This window comes from Mycteria americana, chromosome 5 (genome assembly GCF_035582795.1).
Source record: "Mycteria americana isolate JAX WOST 10 ecotype Jacksonville Zoo and Gardens chromosome 5, USCA_MyAme_1.0, whole genome shotgun sequence".
Taxonomy (NCBI): domain Eukaryota; kingdom Metazoa; phylum Chordata; class Aves; order Ciconiiformes; family Ciconiidae; genus Mycteria; species Mycteria americana.
Genome location: NC_134369.1, coordinates 33166592 through 33188026, shown reverse-complemented (window position 1 = coordinate 33188026; position 21435 = coordinate 33166592). Strand labels below are relative to the sequence as shown.

Here is a 21435-nt window from a genome sequence, read left to right as displayed (position 1 = left end):
TCTATCTTTGCCTTCGTTGGTTCCAAATAATCCCTTCTCTTCCAGCCCCTGGATCTGTGTAAGTACTTTTGAAATTAGGAGCTTTTAAACATCTGGGATCATCAGTATTTGTTTTATGGGAAGCACTTGCTTGTTTTTAAACTTGTGCTACCACATGCTACTTGGAATTTTAAATATCCCGGCATGAGCTGTCAGTTAGTTTTCTTGAGCAGACAACTCCTTTCAGCAGTACCCATTGACTTTCAGGGAGGTATGGCAGCTGGCTTTCCCTGAACTATGGAGGGGGAAAAATGAAGAGATACTTCAGACTATTTGGGGGGGGAAGGACTGAAATACACTATGCTAACTTCCATTGCCTTCAACTCGGTTTCACCTAGCTAGTAGATTCTTTTAGAAGGGCTGCAATATATGTATAATTGGGCTAAAATTTCCCCTATCCTAACTTGGACTAACAGAGTTTTCATTTCACAGTTTTTGTCTTTTTTTTTTAAAGAATCTTTTTATCCAGTGTAATAATTTCTTTTGGGATTTCCCTGGTGCTGGGATGTCTATAGATGTAACGACAGGAATGACAAACTTTGTTGGTACATAGTAGACCAATCTGTATGTTAGTTGATGTAGACCCATCCTATCTGGAACATTTGCTTGTGCATAATGATTATTCAGACGTATTCAGACCATGACGGAAGTATGTAAGCAAGGGAGAGAAAGTGGGGAAAATTCCAAAAGTTTGTTTTGTGCAGTGTTGAAAATCAGGGATTTCACAAGAATGAGTAAAAATACATCCAGCCAAAGAAGCGTCAGCATTTTTGGAGCTGTCACCAGTCTGTGGTTTGTTAATTGCCTTATTAGTTTTCCTACCTTTTTTTTCCTCACCAGTGAAAGATCTGGTAAGACCGTATTATGTCAAAGCTACACTTGTGATGTCATTTCTTTGAAGACTTGCCTAGCTAGCTGCTGGGATAGATTTTGTTGTAACATTGGTTTTGCCACAGTTTGTGTGTTGAACGTCAATGTTGGGGTCATTCATGCCTGAGACACTGGAGATCTGATTGGCTTTGCCGAGGTTCTTAATGATACTGATGTTGTATTTGGCAGTTTCCACAAAGCTGTTTTCTAGTAACCAACCATCTGATTCACCCTCCAAATCTCCTAGCAGAATGACATTCTTCATTGCTGTTTGTAGGTACCGGACACCAATAAGTACAGAGAGCTGTAAGAAACAATGGTTAAACAGAGAGTTTAAATTACAGCCTCAGTCCCACCACTAAGTCAGCTTTTTGACTTGTGCATTTACAGGTCTAATAATTAATACGGAGTAAAGCAGACAAATTCTTTATCCCAGCAATATATCTAACCACTCTCCCAATTAATGACATTTTTTAGAAAGAAAAATACCAGGGAGAGATTGATTGATTCTCTCTCCATTCTTCAGGTAGCATTCCCACTTGCATGTTATTAGCACATAAATACCTAGAATTACTTGGGAACACTGCAGCCTCAGAGACTACAACTAATTGATGTAGAACGGATGATCAATTAATGGAACCATCAGTCACCAGGAAAAAAATTTCAATTGTAGTCTGTTAATTTCTGTGGATTTTTTTTCCACTGACCTTGATTAAATCGGTATTTCTTCCAAGGAGTTTAATCATTCATATGTAAGCCATATGTGTCCTACATGCCAATGCATTAAAATTAAGAAGGATGGCCTGTAGTAGAGGCTCAAGTGTAAGTTCAGGAAAAAGCCCCACTTTCATAGTTCTGTTGGAATTGAGATCAGCGTGCCCAGCTTGTCAGCATTTAAGGGAGCACAGAGAGCCGGCTCACCGCTTTTTCATGTGCTGCCAAAGGCCTGTTGTTTCTGGCACCGCCGCCCCATCTAGCACTGCTTGAGGTCTGTTGTGAACTATTTTAATTACGGTGCTAATATTTATGCAATAGAGCAATAATCAGAAAACTAAAACTTATTAAAAAGGGAAGAAAACCATATTTTAGCCTATACCACTGGGGGGTCCTTCACCTTCGGATGACCACATCCAGACAACTTTCTTTACAGACGCCAGCAGGAAGACTGCATCTTTGCAGGTGTATACGCTTGCCTGTGATATGCTTATTTTGACTGCATAATAAGCAGTCTAATCTACATCTAAAAAGGCATGCCATGTTTGCAAGTACTGTCTATATGGTCAAGCTATGTAATGCAAGAAGGAGGCTTTGAGATATTAATAATTATGCTCAATTTTTACTTTAAATAAAATTAATGTATTCAGCCAAAGGCCTGCTCACATTTTGTATATTCTTTGTTAAAACTGACCTGAAACAATCCTCAGACCTTCTCACCTAATTTCCTTGCAGTTGTGTCACTGCATGTATCATCCTGTATCTGATCTCGTAAATGCTTCAGGGAAGGAATATGCCATAGTCTATTGAAAAAGCTCTGTAAATATACAGAATTATATATATAATTTCTAATAGTTCCCATCTTCAATGAGATTTGCTTCTGCTCTGGGGACTTTGAGAAACTTGTCTGTACTAAAGGAAGTCCTGCGACGTTCTTGAAGTGCTCGTGGACTTTATATTGCATACTGAGGCACTTCTCGTATGCGACAGCATAGTTGTTTCCCATCCTAGAGAGCAGGAAGTCTCTGATTAATCTGGCACAGACCGTTTTCATGAGACTTACCTCAAACAACCAAATAAGCAATGCTGCAATACCAATGGATCTCATAAGAGCTGTGTAGTAATCCAGCAGGGCCTCTCTGCACCCCTTCACCCAGATATTGAGCTCCTCTGTCAGAAAATCGTAGTTGTAGTGAGCACTGTTGTTTGTCAGCTGGTACTGGATGCAGGGCCGTGGGGAGCTTGGGTTGCAGCAGCTGAAGGGTACTCCGTCCACCAAGAACTTTCCATCAACGTTGCTCTTTAGACGGCTGCAACAGGACAGAAAGTTTGGGCATTACGAATCTGGTAGCAGCAGCAGATAGTGTCTGTGATTTTTATAAAAGGATGTAATGCAAGTCTGCTGCGAGGTAGGCAGGAAATGGGAATATATTTCCAACTGGAAAAGTTGTTTACTGCAGGAAAACTAAATTTTTCATTTGCTGTATTTCTTAAGCGTGGTATCGGCACACTGTCTCACGTGGTTCTTGGTACTGCGCGTGCAAGATGTGGATTCAATGTTCACGGCGATGTTGCCTTTTTAGATATCTTTGTGCTGAAAATACTAAAGACAATTTCTGAACTTGTTTATCTTGGTGGAACACTAATGGAAGTTATGGCCCTAGAAATCCTGTGTTTCACTACTTCTGGATTGATTTTCAACACAAGCATTCCTTAAGAGAGAACCTAATACAAGAACAACTTTGCATGCCACAGGAACCAGTGGAAGCTGTCAGCTGGCATTCCATCATTGTACCCATGTGCAATGGCTGGTTCAGCACGTGTTTTCAGACTAATTCACAAGGCAGTTTCTAGTTCTTGTAACTATACTTTTTGTAACTTTTGAATCTATTTCTTTATTTTTATAATTTTAAATTTTTTTAAATAATTCCTTTATTTTTATAATTTTTTTATAATTGAATCTATTACTTTTGAATCTAATCACATATCTATTTTCATGCTCATTGCAAAAGGCTTATTTCCTGAGCCAGCCCCACAGGTGAGAAGCATGGCCTGTTTTAATGAAGCCCACGCCCTTTAGCCTTTGTTAGGGAGCCAGAATACATGAAAGACAACTTTTCTCTTAGATATCCACCTTTCACCATTTGCTACTAGTAGAATTTTTAATATTTTCCAAAACTTATCCTCATTTATTAATGTTTACAAATCATATTTTCCTGTTCCACTACAGATGATCTAAATTAAAGGGAAGGAAGTCATCACAAGAAGCTCATCAGGTGAACAGAAGAAGCAGAAACTCTGCAGTCCAGTGTTCTTCCGGCATTTTGGGACTAAACTTATCCTTCAAAAGAAACATAAGCTGCTAGGAAGCTCAGTATTTGTGGCTGTGCTGGGATGGCTGAATAATTGCCTCATTTTTTTGCTGTGGGCCTGCTAAATACAACCTCCTTTTTTTTTTTTTTCTTTTTTTTGGGGTGGTGGTGGTGTGTTTTGTTTTGTTTAACGTTCTGTCAAAAATATCATCCTCAAAGATCTTTCCAAGTTAGTCAGGAAGTTCATCTGCCATTTCCCACCTAAGAGTGGGTTAGACATGAATTCCTCCCCATTTTAAAGTCTAGCTCTTCACTTTGTGGCCATCGTATTCCTGGTAACGGCAAGAGAACAAAACCAATGCAAAAGAACCCAAATAACCCACTAAAACCAGACTGAAGTGTGCGAGCAGTGTAACGGACGTAGGCAAAACCACTCACTTGGGAGGGAAACAAGGAAGGGAGCCAGAGAGGTACAAAAAGGAAGGCTCAAATGCTGGAGGAGAAAAGAAACCTCACAGAGGGAGGAGAGGAAGGGCAGCACATTGTGAAAGGGAAGCTTTTACCTGGGCCAGCAAAATGCCCTGGATGCTTCAGTGACATGACCCAAATATAGTACAGCATCTAAAATGGTTAAAATATAATCTCTTAAACTAGGTCTTAAGCTTTTCTTTTGATCCCAAGCATCAATTTAATTATTTTTTTCTTCCTGACACATGCTATAAAGAGGAATCTTCTTTCTACTGCCAACAATAGCAGTTTCCAGACGTGGGTTACATCCCCCTGCCATCGTGTTTCCTCTGTGAGTGGCAAATTAAAGAATAATGTATCTTGGTACTGTTAGAAGGGAAGACCTCAGTAACAGAGCTGAGGGAGTGAGACATTCTCTGCTATTTGTTGTTGCAATTCAGAGTTGTTGTGGTATTGTAAAGCAAAACTTGCTTTTGAGACTATGAAGAGATGATTTTTACCCAACCCAGGCAATGATAGGATTGTACCACTGTAACCTGCCTCACCCTCCTACTGTTCCCATTGATTCTCTCATTTCTTGTCACATTGTGGTGTTGGCATTGGAGATATAGAAGAGAGGGGAGGGAAGAGGATTATGAAGGAAGCTGAAAAGTTCAGTTTTGCAAAGGTTAAACGTGAGTTGACAGTATGTCAGTTCTCAACTGCTTTGCCTCTTAATCTACCAAGTACTAATTGACATACAGTACAAGGTGAAACCAAGAAAAATATTTGGTTCCTTCTCCATCCTTTCTGAACATTACCAAGTGGACTTTGCTTCTAACGATTTCATATCAAATGTTTCACTACCAGATTTTTGGAAATCATAGTATCATTTGGTTATACAGCACCAACTTGGATTCTAGCAATCAAGGTGGAATTACTTCCCTGACACGCATTTCACTGGCATCCTCTGCCTACATGGGGCAAAAATTACCAGACAGTGTATTTTCAAAATAATGGCAAAGCACAGGTGACCCTGCAGAAGAAAACGGAGTTTAGCTAAGACCATGGGTAAAACATTTCTGGTTTTGCGTGTCTTACAGAAATAAAAGGCAGTATATTTTACTTTTGTCCTCACAATAAGATACTACTCTTAAATTCCTGTGGGCCATCTTTGTTGTCATGTCACTTTTCAGTGTAGAACCAGGATTTAAAACACCTCTTGGGTCAGTCTGCTTTGTGTCACTGTTGCTTTCCAACTTCTCTCTCGAGAACGCTTGTTCTAAAGCTTGTTTTATTTCCACAGCCAACTGCCTTCTACATGCTGATGCCCTCTTGTCCGTATTCTCCTAGGTCCTGTCCTCTGGTATATTTGCAGCTCTGTATATATGCTTTGCTATAATGACAGTTTCAAGCTGCAAATTCTGTGAAAATAAGACCTTTGGCCTCCCTTCATCTGGATGTATTGTCACTGATTTTTGAGTTCAACAAAACAGAACACTTGACAAAATGCCAGTCAAGCTGTCTGTGTTTGTCTTTCCCAGGAATATATAGCTACTTTGCTCTCATCAGTGAAGACTTTTTTTCAGCTTTAGAAGAATTATTACATATTGGATTGCCTACTTTTTAAAAAATTTTGTTACCTTTTCTATTGTCTATAAGAATTACCAGACTCTTCTTTTTGAGCATATAACTTCACAATTGCTACATCATGAGAAGCACCAACACCCCCCATCCCCCCCAACCCCCCAAATTTCAAGGGTTTTTCTCCTTTTTTTGTGCAGTGTATGTGGTGTTGCTGGTTTCTCACATATGAACATATAGATTTGAACCTGGATTTGCAAAGTCTAATATCTTGAAGGAGAAAGATCTTTCAGTGTTTAGGATTGACTGTGCAATGTATTGATAGTACATTCCTTTTTTCTTTCCATCATCAGCTCACTATAATTGAAATTGAGGTAGCTAATTCGCACATTAAAAAAGGAAAGATACATCTTTGCTTTGCTTAGCATTCCTAAAAAGTTAGCAAAAGGCAACTTTGTGCATGTAGTTAGCATATTTTCTGAGTAACATGGTCATTCTACAGTTTTTTTGATTGAGACAAAGGTCCAGCAGAAATTAGTATCGACTTGCCCTTGTGAGGTGTATGCTAGAACCCCAGAATGATTAAATATAAACAGAAGGATGCTTTTTGGCTTGAGTACTTCAGTATTTTTGTTTTTAGAGGGAGCATATGGTCTAGACAAAGTGTTATTCCCACTATTATCCACTAAAGGTTACTACATTAGTTAAACTACGAGGGTATTTCTGAAAATGCCTATGACCAAAGAAATGTTATCTCTTCTTGAGTTACACCCATTAGGAGAGTTATTTAGAATGACCTTTGAGAGAAGCCTTCTAGCCACAAGATGCTGTTTTAATAAGGAGGAAAAACACTGCCAGAATTTTTGGCTGATGGCAGAGAACAAACAGTTTCGCCATATTCTCTTTAATGTCAATGCATCTCAAGATCTGTTGACACTACTGTTACTTACTTTCTGTTTAATACAAATTCTTCTTGAATAAGGCTTTTTCCTAGAATTTTTTGTTATGACTAGTAAATACTTACTCCAGAACTTCCTTGGAAGCCATATTCAGATAACGAGCAGACACCCACTGAATTTCAAACCAGTCTCTAAAGCCATTGTTTCCACAGCATTGGAATCCAATTTGTAACATATCCACTGTTTTCTTTAAGAAACATCGTCCAGGTATGTCCGTGTCCTTATAGAACTTAATAGCATCCCTCAATCCCAGATAGAGAGACTCCTCCAGCTCGTTCCTCATGGTATAGCACATGAGAGCACCCACCAGGATGCAGAAGGTGAAACAGAAGGTACATACAATGTATGGGAGCATAACTAGTTTCCATCGAGAGAACTTGTTGGCATCTGAGCAGTCATAGCAGATTTTGCCACCCAGAAAGTTGATGATACATGCTATGACTCCTACAGAGATCAGCATGTTTGGGACAGAGTTAACATTCCCTTTTGCCATCACTTCGTTGCGCTTCTTGATCTCTATTTTCAGAAAGAGGCCAAGACTGAAGAGAATGATCCCGCTCACTACAGAAACCCAGTTGAGGACCCATAAGATCTGAGCCAATTTGTCCCTCTTAGTTTTGGTGAATTTTACTTTGAGGACAGCCATAGTCAGATCAGCATTAGGAAGAGAAGCGTAGGTCAAGGAAAGCTCGTAAGCTGATTAGGAGCATGTATCCAAGGCATGCAGTAGACATCTGAGGAAGACAGAGAGAGAGAGATTACTGTCTGTTTGACTGGGTATTTATAGAGACTACAGAAAACTTCCTGTACAGCCTCACGCACTCTGAGACCTGCCAAGGGAGTGCCCCAGTGAAATTCATTGCTTAAATTTCATACAGTGCAAATAGCTTAAGAAAATAATTCTAAGGACCAACTGGAGCCATTAAAAATAAGTGAACAGAAGAATCAATGAACTCTGGATTCCTATGGATTTTTTACTTGAGAGTAATTTTCTGTGCATATTTTCTGATGTCTAGAAGTGAGCTGATCTGCTGTCTTTCCCTCCAGGAGACTCATGGTGCCCTTCCTTTCTACTCATTGCCCATATTTTCTTGATGATTCTAGGAATTTATAATTCTTAGATTACTGTGTCATGGTCAGATTTGCATTCAAAAGTTGCTAAGTAGGACAAACAAGCACATATATACAGCATAATCACATAAGCCTTTTTTCCATATGGAAAAAAACATGAAAATAGCATCAGAAACACAGTATCCTATAGGTGATTTTAGGCATTTCATTCATTATATGCAGTAAAACATGATTTTGCTAGCAAAAAGTCTTATTCCTACACTTATACTACTAAGATACGATCACTCTGGCAAAAAGTGAAGGAGGAACTGACTGTGGTTATCCACACGCAAAACACGTTCAACAAATAGTTAAACTATCAATGACTGTGTTGGTTCTCTAGAAAATATTACCAGCATTTTATTAGATTTTAAGTTCTATGACCTGAATATGTTACTGGTGAACAAACCATCCTCCACAGCATTTTTGCACTTGGTCTGGCATAAAAGCACTACCATTTTCATGTGAAGTAAAATATCACCCTACAGAAAAAACCAGAACATCTTCACATCTTAAGAAAAAACCCCAGCAGTTTAAGGTGCTCTATTTCTTTCTCTACCTGATTGCCCTTCCTTCCTTTCTGAAAGTTCTTATTAAAAAACAGGTTTTGGAATAGCATAATGTATTAAATGAAGCCTATTTAATCCTTGGGGAATCACCATTACTGTGTTAACTTCTGCTCCTGCAGCTACAGTTGCTTGTTCTTTCGCTTTGTCCTGAGAACTGTGACAATCACGCCTTATTCCAACCCTCCTACCACCTGTAGACTGGTTTTCTTTCTGAGTCCCCCATATTCCAGTCAGAATCCTAAACTTCATTCCTGGTTGCACTTTCTGCAATAACCTTGACTTCTTCACAGCCCATTGGAACTGCTTCCACTCTCCCATCTGAAGAAGACTCTGCAGCCCCAAGGGACCCCACAATATTTTTTTGAAGGGGAACTATTTGAAAAATGACAGGAAACTACTCATGTGTTTAGTAATTTATATCTTGTATATTTTTAGCTTGGTTTTGATAGACCTGCTCTCATGTTATTAACAGTCCTTTAATAACTTTCCCATGTGATCTACAGACTTTTATTTTTCTCTCCAAAGATTGCAATGATGGGCATAAAATATATTCAGAGAGACTTCCCACCCCTGCCCTGAGTTTCAAATCTGATATTTCAGAGTTTCACAGCTGAAGGAGGACTTCTGTGCCTCAAGGTCTGTCTTCTTTTCGCCAGCTATTAGCGGATCTAAGAAAAGATAACCGTCTTTCCCCGGCACTTTTAACCTTGCTTCTCTGCAACACTACTAATAACTTCTTTGCACCTCTCCAGTTATATCACAATCACAGGCAGAAAGCAGCGAATAATGTCCGAGATCTAAAACCTGGTAGAGCTGGAGACAATGTGTTTTCTGTGTACGTGATGTGGATGTAGAACTATGCTGCGGTACCTCAGGATCAAACCATGAACTTTTACCCTTTTTCAGTGCTTCCGATGCTTTGTGATTGCCTTTCCTCAACACGTGCAAGATATATGGAGCGCTTCTTTCTTTCCTCTCCACAAAACCTGCTCTGAGCATGGTGTTGTACTAATTCAGTAATCTTCATTAGAGCGATTTTATACTATACAGCTACGTATTTATATGATTATACAGTCACCCAATTCCACTAATACAATGGCATTTATAAACAGTAAAACATAATCCTGTAAATTTGGGGAAATACAGAAGTATAAGCAGCTTTATTCATGTATAATTGTTTTTAAGCTAGTGGGCTCTACTACTTTACTTCATCTGAATCAAACTGGTATCAGCTAAAACAGCATGAAAACTACCTGCAGACAAGCTGTAGAGAAGTAGGGCTACACCTACCCACTAAAGGATCCACAGCTGCAATGAAGCTTAACATTGGGTAAGCAGATTGTTGTAAAGTACAGTTTAAAAAGGTAATGGTATCCCAGTGTCTTCACCTGTATATGTCGGAAGGAATCAATTCTATTTGTACAAGCAAGGAATAGGTTGTTCCATTCATATTAGGATATGGTTTAGATAGCTTCATGCATTTGAACAGTAAAACATTTTAATGCCTGTGAGCTCTAATTCATTCACGTTGCATTTATTTTCTCCTGCCTTTAGAGAGGAAAATAATTCTCCTCAAAACTACTCATCTCTGTGCATCTTTTGTACAATACACAGAATAGTGTGCAAAATGCGAAGTATTTTTCCTTACCGGTCTTATTTCCAAAGGTGTTGAGGCCAGCAGCTCTCTGACTTTAAAAACAGGGTCCTAATTTTAATGATTGTTAAGGCTGATTACCAGTTATGGTTGAATATTGATTGTGATCATATTGTGATAATCATATCGATTGTCATGATGAAATACTGATTATTAGTAGACACCTCTTTACAAACAAGTCCAGAGAACAGTCATTTATAAAATGACAACACTTTCTCCACACCATTCTTCTACGGTATCCTTCAGACCTCATTTAAAAGGATCATGCTCTGCTGGCACAGAATTAAGCCTCCATATGAATTCAGCTGACAGCCTGTCTGCTAAGCCTGGAGACAGTATCTTTGATTGCTTCACCAGTTAAGCAGTTCATGACTTGAACTTAAATAGCTGTAGATGGCTGCTGCAAATAGGTTTATTTGCCCCCAATACTCAGGTCACCGAGCTCACAACAGAGAGAATCTGTTGTGAAATTTCCTAGCTGCTGATAAGCAATTCACGTTCAATGGCCAGTGTATGTGAACGCATCACTCACTGTTCATTTCTGTGAAATACATGTATGTACTTGCAAAATGCCTCTCAATTGTTAGGCACACATATAGTTACAGTCTCACTGAGAACACCCTACTTGCCAAACATCTTTTGCTTTAACATTTGAACAAAAGTTGTAAACAGTTCTATCTTTACTTAAAATTCATCTACTCAAGAGGCATTGCTGATTTTGGAAGAAGTAAATTTAAGACTTTCTGTCATATTCTAGCCATAAAGAAATCTGGAGCTGAATTCCATGAGCAGGGATACATTCAATCTGTGTAGCTATTCTGATACAGCTCCCTCCCCCGTTTTCAGATGCCTAAAGTTAAAAAAAATGAAAAATTTATGTGCAAGAGCAACTCTCTTAGTAAGTCCTTGCCTCCAGTAATTCTCATATGGTATTTCCAGCTTCCTTGGTGCCATTTTAGTATTGTTGTAAGACCAGATTTCACGGAATGTTCACATTCATCTAACAGAAGTACCCATGCCGCAGTCCTCCAGCAGTACAAGATCTGCTATTTCATATGAGCCATACTGCCAGAGGAAAGGGGGGCAACGACTGGTTGGTGTAGTGCAGTGACCACTCCTTGACTGACCCTGGCTGTCACTGATATACCGGGGATTGCACAAAGCACCTTTGGGACAACTGGGCTTCTGGTGAAACTTTGAGTGCATCAAGTCTAGGACAGAAGAGCAACTTACCTACTCTGTTCCTGACAAATTAGTCTACAGGAAACACTTGGCAGAATATTGGATATTTGAAACACATGGATATTTCTCTTGAGATTATTTTTTCCTGTGCTAACAGTTCACTGAATTTTAGGTAATGAGAAGACCCTCTTCCCAGGATAATGAATTTTGTAAGTATACCATAACATTATTATTTCCCTAACTGTTTAATGAAGTATTGAATATATTTATTAGCATAAGATGTATTGCAACGTGCGTACTGCCCTGTAGTAACATTTTTTGAGCACCAGGAAGAAATTTCTTCCAGCTGAAAGAACTGAAGTGCAGTTACGAGCTAAAAGTGTCATTGTCTTGCTCTGCAATATGTATCTTTTCTTCTCCAAATTATATTTGCCAGTGGGCTGCTGTAAAACCACAAACGCTCCTAGTAGTTCAGCGGAACTCACATCGCTATCAAGTTTCTTAGAAACACACCTCACCATTGCACATGAGCCACTCCAGAGTTATGAAGCATATGCACACAGACATTTTTTCCCCAGCTATGGGAGAGGAAGCTGGATTTGATTTTGTAAAGGGGGAAACATTTCTTTCAACAGAAGCAGTCCAATAAATGTGGAAATCTCTTCCATATTATTGATACTGTTCTCAAGATTTCATTGTCTAACTTACTTCAAACACAGCTTCCTTCAGCATACTGTAGCCTTTTGCTTTCAAGATGCCACTTACCTGTTCCTTTGTTATCAAATTCCCCTAAGTACATAGAACAAGACATAGCACAGCTATTTATTTGTTTATAAAATTTACTTATTAGATGCAAATTGTCCAAAGAAATGTGGCTTGCAATTTTGTCATAAACAAACCACATCTTATCTCACCAGTTTCACTCAAGTCTGCCTTTTAGCTAAACGCACATTCCTATCTGTGACCTGTTGTAAAAGAAACCACTAACCTGCTTCAGAGGACTGAACAAGGTCTCAAAACTGGTAACTTGCTGAGTACAGGGGAGAAAATACCTGGCTCAGGCATCCTGAGGAGGAGTGAAGTACTGATTTCCTGATGTCTGTGTAGTTCTGTCTTTACACTGACTCACCAATGGAGATGGAGAAAAAGACTTCAACTCTCCTGCCCATGCTAATCTCTCTTTCATCTCTAATCGTAGCTAAGCGATTTATTTCAAGGTTCTTATGCCATCAGGTTAAATCCTGAAAAACAGGCCAATTAACTGAGTGTGAACTGAGATCTCACTAACAAAATGGATTTATAGTAACTTCTTTTACCTTTTTACGCCCCAGAGGTTTGGGCTAGTAAGCAACAGACTGTTCTTCAGTACCTGCTAATGTCTTTTTTTGTTCTTAATTTGTTCTTAACAATAAATATGGCTCCAAGACAGAGAAGAATGAGAATAATGAAACTTTGTGCTTCTGTGGGAAGGGAAAATCTGTCTTAGGCAATCATCGTTTACATTCACTAATATGTGCCTTTTCAGTATTTTGTTACTTTGGATGGAATTGTCTGTCCTCTGTGTATTGACTGTGACTGTGTCCAAGAAAGGAATTCAAGTAACCAAGAGCAATTGGATCATCCTGTATGACTCACAGTAGATTCTGGTTTGGGAAGCTTTCCAGGTTCAAGAACAATCTAGTAGAAACCTCTGTCCTAGAGTCTTAAAAGCTTTATCCCAAGCCAGAAGCAAAAGCAAAAGCAAAAAAAAAGCAAAAAAGCAAAAAAGCTTTATCCCAAGCCAGAAGCAAAAGCAAAAGCAAAAAAAAGCAAAAAAGCAAAAGCATTTTTGCAGAAGCAAAAATGTCCTCTGGCGTTTCTGAGCCCAGCATGTAGCAATCTGTGGGATGGACATAGCTGGGTTGAACTAGCAACAGTTATGGCAACAAGCTGAGTCTGGAGCAATGCTTGATGAAGTTAGAGGTGATGTTAGTACCAGAACTGAATCACTAAGCAGGACCAGGTTTGGTCTATAGGGTCCATAATACATCAGCACAGCAGAGAGAGTTCAGTGAGCACACGTGACTGACTGCAAGGGACCCTGCACCAGGGATTGTAATGCATATGAATATTCTCAGAAACGTAAACTGTCCTCGCCCAGCTAATGATGAGCAATAAACTGATACCATGATATTACCGTGATTCTAACTGTGTATTCTAGGAATATGCCTGCTCACCTTGTTTATGGTCTCATGCTTTCGTAAAGATAGACATGCATCGGTATTATCACACTTATTATCAGGGAGAGGTGAAAGATTAGTTATCAGTGCAACTCAGTCTATCAAAATCTTGAGTAAAGCAGAGACTAGAATATCTAACTATAATATTCTAAGAAGAAAAAATAATTAAGACTTGTTCACTTGCCGGAAGTAATTTCATATATTACTGTGTGGAAGAGGGAGGCTCATAATTGCTAGTGTCACTCTGTGCCTCCACAGGGTGAAAAATCCCAAGGACATGTCCCAGATTCTCTCCCTTTCCAGTTTTTCGGATACAATCAAACTCATAACTAATGTTTATACTGAAAGCTCCATCCAACAATGCATTGTCTAGTACCGTATTGCAAACTTATAGAGAGCTGCTTCCTTGACGTTGGGGGGGTCCCTGGAGCCATATAGGCTCAATGTGCCTTTTCTTGGCAACTTCAGTCCAGAAAAATACAATTTACCATACCTTCACCTTTTTAAAGAAAATATCTGAAGTAGGGCTTCCAGCTTTCTATCTTGCTTATGTGCTGATGTATAGCACATCCAGGGAACTTCAGATCAAGAGCATATGTGATATATCTGGGACCTGTTGGACCTACTGCATATGGACCACACAAATGCTTGCATATGATCAAATATACCCCAACTGCATTGAATTAGTCCTATGCACATGGATCATTCCTGCTTTGGACTTGCTGTACTCATACAGACCACAAGGAATATGTTAGATCTGTTCAAACGTGTGCATTTGCATACAGATCAACTCCATGGAGCACATTCAACAGGTATAATATATTCCTTGTGGACAGCACAAGTACACAAATGTACACATTTGCCTGAGATTTTTGAGCTATTGCTCTGGCTGGGATGTGATATATTAGAAATCCCGGACAAATGTCTGAAGTCCTTTTCTATGCCCAGAAAAAGTTAATGTGTGAAAACCTCCCACATCCATGGAACTCCCGACATACGTTATCCCTGAGTATTAGAAAATGTTATTGCCTCAGATACCTACAAGTAGAAAAATGCACCTTCCCTGTTGTTGCTTTGCAATATAAACCTAGCACTTCGCATGCATGAAAGAAAGCAAGCAGAAGATGGCAGTGCTGCTTATATAGTTTTTTTTCTACAATGCAAAGTAAGAAGCTTTCTTTTATTTGTGTTAGGGAGATTAGAGGTCACTCACACAGCTAGTGGAAGCTCAGGAATGCATCATTGTAAGAAATAACTTAAATCCAATCTTAATGCAATTAGAGGGCAATGCTACCTGTATTTTTTGTTCTGTCTCATATTGGGAAATGGTTTCAGCTGCAAAGTTAATATTAGAAGTGGAATTATTCAGAAATTAGTTTTGTTTTATGGCAATCTATAACTAACCATGATGCACTTTCTTACAGACCTACTGGGAAGTCTGGACACCAAGACCAGAATGATAGAGTAGCATTTTGTAACTCAGCAGGAGTGGTTGTACACGTGGGTCTGCCATCTATCACCCAGTGGTGTAGAAAGAACACACACGCTTTTCTGCTAACAGTGGAGATTGCTGTGCTGTGGCTTTGGATCTGGAAGAGGTAAATTTAATAAATGTTTGGCCAATTACTTACCTGTTTAGTACCATTCATATATAAGTCCACAAGCAAGGACAGATGTGTTATGAATTAGCCTAATTAACTAGCTAGTTGGGATGACGCATGCTGCAAAATTTAATTTTACATCTAGTTTCCAAAAATTAATGTTTTATTTTTATATTTGGATGGCTTTCCATTTCGTCTTGTATTTAATGCAAATGATAAGAGATTTTGGAGTAATGGACTAAAACTGGAGGCACTCAGTACGTATGACACAAGCAGGTATTATACGACCTTTCTTTAACATGTCAGTGCTTCAGAGGGAGAGTCCATATTCAGGAAGAGATTCTCACTGATATGTATTAATGGGGAGAGGGTATGAAAAAGGGAATTCAGACCATCTGCTTTTTTGGCTTTTGTAAAGTTGTGAACCACATGGTAGATACTGAGAGGCTTAAGTTATTAGGCAAATAGAAGCAATGGGGTCTTTGCAGAATATTCATCTCTCAATTACATTTTTGAACTTTTAGGAAGGAAGTATAGTGATATCTAGATGATTATGGTTGTTTTAGTTAGATGAAGATACCTAAGTTAAATCACAACATTTGAAATTCTTATGGAATTGCAGAGTTCGCAGAGGGAATGTCAAAACTCAAAGGCAAGAGGTAGTGGGGACAGACAGTAACTTAAAAGAACCCAGTTTGTACCTTAGAATGCTACAAAGCTTATTGCAAACTAAGTCAATTATATGTTTTTACAACTACAGCTATACACTGTACTACAGTTGTACCAGAAGAACTGCTGTACTGTGTTCCATGCAAAATACAAATACTGTAACTGTAGCTCATTTAATTGCCTGAAGAACATCACAGATTAAATGAATCAGACAAAAAAGTATCATAATTTTCATTTTTCAGATCTTTAAAGGTTATAACAATATGGATGGTGGAGCCAGTTTCGGGCAAAAAGGAAATTATAGCAGACTTGCATGAACTGCACTGCACATGTATTGCTAGTCTTCAGGGCTCCTGTATATTCTGGGAAACACCATGCAGGTACCTATCAAGCTGGCTCTGATTTCAATCCATAGGAACTGTACTGCCCATAGCCTCTGAGTCATCCACTTTTGACTCATGGTGGGTCATTACAAATGGAAAACTAAGGCACAGAAATAGTGTATTCACCTTAAAATCAGACTAGCAGTCTATGGTAAAGCTGGAAAGTGAACCTGTATTTTAAATTGGTTGGTAACCTAAAACTTCCATCTTGGCTGTAACTTTTTTCTGAAGGCTAGAATCCATTTTTACAACCTTATTTGTAATTAGATCATGCAGCAATCTTGCTTTCCACCTTTGTACCTTATTCACTGTGGATCGTATCATCACAAGCCAGTCATCAGGAAGCTTTTTGCAGAATGGAATTATACGCATATTATGAGGGCTCCCAACAAAATTCCCCTTACATAATGAGGTAAAGTGTCCTTTTTCTATTCCATATCTCATAGCATCAATACTTTGGTGCACTATACTGCCAATTAACCCTTCTTCCCCTAGCAAAGTAGTCAGACATACACTCTCACGTTTCTCCTCAAAGAGACCTCCTATAGACCTCCTATACTCATCAGGAAAGCTCCCTGTTCTCACCTTATTATAAACCTGATGTTGATGCTGTTTTTCACTCTCTAGACACCATTTGAACTGAACAATATTACTCAAGACATCTTGTAGGGAATCTGAGATTCTTTTAGAAAGAAAAGAGACAGTTACCAAAAAAAAAAGGCGACACAAAGTTTCTGAAGCTGTCAAATAGACAAAAACCAGCACCAAGACACAGTGCTTTTAGAGCTCTTTTGAAAAAGATCCAAGATCTCTCTGTCCCTTCAGCAGCAACTTCATGCTTATTGACACTCTGTGTCTAGAAATCGTGATCTATGAAAAAAGACTGAAGGAACTCAGTTTTCTTACTGTAGAGAAGACTGATGGTGAGAGGTGAAAATAGTGTTCAAGTAATTTTAAGGTAGTTGCACACAGGAAGGGGATAAATTCCTTTGGTGACAGGAGGAGAAATAATAGGTGAAATCTTTCTTTTAGTGAGAAGAATGAAACAGCCCATGAAAAAGCTTGATTTCCCTCAACAGAGTACTTTTAGAAAAGGTTGACAAATACTGGCCAGAAATGTTGTAGGGACAGTTGCTCCTTCCTTGGAAAAAGGGCTGAACTAGATGTCTCAAGGTCTGTGATTTTGTATTTGCTATGAACTGGATACCTGTTTAAACATCTACAAAACTTTGTAAGTGCTATCCCATCTTTGTCAATATTTCTTTTGCTCATTGACTTTTACGTGAAATGTGAGCTTATAAAACGTGTTTACCTTTCTACTCTTCAGTGAGAGCATTGTTTCCACCTCCATTTATATATTCATTTTTAGTTACATTTTCAACAAATTCTAGGATTTGGTGATGTTAATTTACTGACTAACCAAACCTATGAATTTTCCATCTCTTGGGAATGAATACTTACAAAGTCTGTGCATCTTGCTATCTATCCTCCCCTTTTATTTTTTCATTCTTTTTCTCTCTTCTCTTTTCTGACAATCATTTGATTTCTAACTCTCCAAAAAATTTTCTGGAGCTTTGTCTCCTACTTCTGCGGTCAACTAAGCAGAAACATTATTCAGAACTTCTGACTCATACCGAAATAAATAAATAACCCCAACACCCTGATGTCTAGGCAAAGAAGTTCCAATTAACATATTTGAAACCAAGGAGTCTGTACTTTGCAGGATGAATCATCTACTCCCATACACATTTATTTGAAGAAAACAACAGCAGAGTTCAGAAGGTCTTACACATTGTTAATCGTGTCACCCTTCTCCATCAGCAGATACATGCGTAAGTTTGTGTATAGGTGTGGTTTTTAATTTTTAAAGATTCCTTGAAGAAACATTAGATCATTCCTTTCAGACAAAAAACACTGATGAACATTCTCGCATCTCCCTTATCCCACGAGGAAGAAGATTTCCAGGAAAGCAAACTTATTTTTCCATGATTATCCATTATGAAGCCTAAGAAAGCAGAAGTTGAAGCACAAGAAAGTTGTGTTCCATCTATAGACAATCCTGGAAGTTCTAATTTAGTTCTTCAAACAAGATAGATAGATATTGGGAGTTTATATGTGGGTATATTCTCATTCTCTGTTCTTTTTAAAATAAAAAATCATAAAAGCTAGAGCTGTGTCCAGTTGTGTCCAGAAATAGTTTGCTGTCATTTTGGTCTTTACAGGCTTGTTTCTATATTTTTTAAATTCAGACCAATTCTATTTATTGCCTCATTAGGTGATTTAATACTTATTATTAAATATTGAAGCTATATTAGACATCTAAGAACATATTTACAGGACTGGGAATTATTTTTCATACAGCCAAACTTATCAGCAAATTGTATTGCCATGCATATGCCATGTAACATACCAGCACAACTAAATTTTTCTCTCTCCTTTTTTTTTGTTCACAGCTTTCCATAGCAACTACTCAGTTATAATAAAGTTTGGTCAGGTAAGCTGTTGGAATTTGGAGTAATTTCTGACAGTAGTCCTCCTGCTCCCCAACTTCAGAGTTCTGGTCTGCAGTACTCTTCTTTCGTCTCCTTGCAGTCTACAGCCAAGTTAGACATTTAGGATTGAACTAAGGCAAGACAGTCTGCTTTACTGATTTACTTTGCACCACCTGAGATATTTAAAAATCTTCAGAACAAATGCAGAGGTGTCCATTTGCAGTGGCTTACAGCTGTTGACTAGCTTTGCTAAGTAACTTCATTTTCCCTGTATTTTGGAAGTAACAGACTAAAGTTTCTGCTGATACAATCATTCTGAATTCAGAAAAGTTAAACCAGCGGACAATTTTTTCCAGTACTTGTTCTTCTCCATCCCAAGGTGAAATTCACCTCTTGGCAAGATCTGAACCTTTGTTGATGCAAATAATGATTTTCCTCTTCTTGTGATTTTAATAATTTATTTATAAAAGTAACATTTTTGGTATAATTTATGATAAAAATGTTAACTTAATTTCAGTGTAAGTGTTTCTCAGGAATAATGAAAGCGATGTAATAGTTTTAAGAAGAAATATTTAGGTATACTGTTTACATGCACAGACAAATAAACTGTACATATGAGAATTCACCTTCCAGAGAATATTTGTAGTAGGAATAGACTCAGAGATCTGCAACAGATTGGAGTTAGAAGCTCCTCTTCTTTTCCCTTTTCTTTCTACATAAGTACTACAAAACTAAAATGACTAGATTAAGTCACAGCCACATCAGAGTTAAATGTGCTGGGCTACCAGACTTGAATATGCTTGCAAGAGCTTTCTAGTTTTATAGGAGGACCTAGGACGCTCATTATCATTCCATGCAAATTCAGAGGTGGCTCTTCACTCACATGTTTGATATATTGATTCAAATGCTGCATGATAAACTCCCATACAAAAAATATAGTTACATCAGAACATACAAAGTACCCTACAAGGTCAGAGCAGTGGCCCTCTAGCCTGTCTCTAACTCTAGCAAGAGTAGATACTATTTAGAAGCACTTTTTACAGTTAATCCACCTTTTACTGCCCCTGCATCCAAAACTGTTGTTAATGGGGTGTTATGGAATACGAGGTAATAACCACATGAAGCCAGATACAGCAACAAAATACAACTGGTTAAAACATAAGAACAAGGTTACAGTTACACTGCAAAAAGAGGCACATTTTTACATTGAGATAGCCAATTAGAACTAACAATGTAAAACCTGAATAAAGGGCATAGGGCAGTTTTTGGTTCAGGGCAACTTTTCCTAGGCCCAATCAACACTATGCATCTAAGCCTAACTACCTGTACTACCGCAAAAAAGCTAGAGTAGCTTGATTCCATATTTACATTAAGATAGAGATTTTAATGTGTTGTGGGTTTTTTTTGTTTGTTTTTGTGAAGATATTCTGCAAGTTTGCACTGACAGAGGAAATGCTGGTATCTGTTATATTTACCACCATCTTTGAACCAAAAATAGTAGAACAGAAAGCCTTGAAGAACCTCTTGGTATATTTCTGGAATATTTTCTGGTATATTCTGGTATATTTTCTGGAATTAAAAAAGATTAGATCTTTCCTGTAAAGACCTCCTGCACTTAAGTGGAAACAGATTTTCCTTTTGAGAAGACTCAGTTTTAGTTTATTTTTTTCCCCTGCTTGACTTTTATTTGAACCATTCGGATTTTGTCTACTTACGAAGAGTCCATGGTAATTTGAAAACTAACAGATCACTGTAACTTTAAAACTAACTCATGACAAAGGGAAAGGCTATTTGGTCTTTTAAATCTTGCAGTGTGCATGCTGATTTACAGTATGCTAAGAAGACATGTACTCATGATGTGATTTCCATGATATTGTGCATGACAATGTGGTTATATTAGATAATGAATTAACTTGTGAAGTTACAAAGTGATGAGAGAAACGATGCCCTTTGGATTAGCAATGATAAACAAGTAAACAGACAAACCAGATAAACAAGTTTGTTAAGGCCTTTCCATTCTCTTTAATTGAATCAGAAAATTTTCCTGAAGAATTGTACACCTCAGGCAATACATCAGTTATCTGGGGAACAATAAAAGACTCTTCACAGATGGATTCATATTCATGAGCTCCCCATTACACCTAGCACAGAGCAAGTTTTGTTGGCATTACTTAAAATAAGAGGTGGTTAGGGCATTCATCTACCCTCAATTATAATTTGGGAGGAAAAGTACCATCTACTTTAGAGGAAATGCAAAAAAATTATTTGTTTAGTGCATAAGAAGAGTAGGTATAAGAAGTAGGCCTATCCTAGAATAATTGTCACCTTTGCAATGCCTTTAAGACAGGTTTGGAAGAATTTGTAGCTCCAGTAGAATATTTTCTATCTGAGAAATTGTAAATGTCTATCAAAGGTAAGCAAAACTCATAACTCCATTTTGCAATTGGGGAAAAGATGTACTATTGGGGGGGGGGGGGGGGGGAAGAAAAAAAGCAACCCTCCCCACCTATTTCAATCAAGGTTGGTTCATTTCCATTCACAAAATGAACATTTCTTCATAATATCAGCTTTCTTATTAACTGCTTCAATTGTTAGTTAGGACACATTATACACACACACATTCTCTATACA

The 21435-nt window shown here is 38.2% G+C and overlaps 1 protein-coding gene across 1 annotated transcript; it reads right to left on the bottom strand.

The window, feature by feature from the left end:
- Window positions 1–946: 946 nt before the first annotated feature.
- LOC142409734 (photoreceptor outer segment membrane glycoprotein 2) lies at window positions 947–7653 on the bottom strand. The gene is made up of 3 exons (XM_075501499.1): window positions 6991–7653; window positions 2687–2933; window positions 947–1213 (listed from the first exon to the last, which is right to left on the bottom strand). Exons 1-3 carry the CDS (start codon window positions 7569–7571, stop codon window positions 947–949), a joined length of 1095 nt encoding a protein of 364 aa, XP_075357614.1. The 5' UTR covers window positions 7572–7653.
- Between the last annotated feature and the right edge of the window lie 13782 nt (window positions 7654–21435).

Excerpts from the sequence above, each read along its gene's own strand:
- LOC142409734 (XM_075501499.1), bottom strand. The coding sequence starts at position 7,571 with ATGGCTGTCCTCAAAGTAAAATTCACCAAAACTAAGAGGGACAAATTG. Across the intron at positions 2,934-6,990 it reads GCTTCCAAGGAAGTTCTGGA|CCGTCTAAAGAGCAACGTTG; the intron begins GTAAGTATTTAC and ends GTCCTGTTGCAG. Across the intron at positions 1,214-2,686 it reads TGCTTATTTGGTTGTTTGAG|CTCTCTGTACTTATTGGTGT; the intron begins GTAAGTCTCATG and ends TGTTTCTTACAG.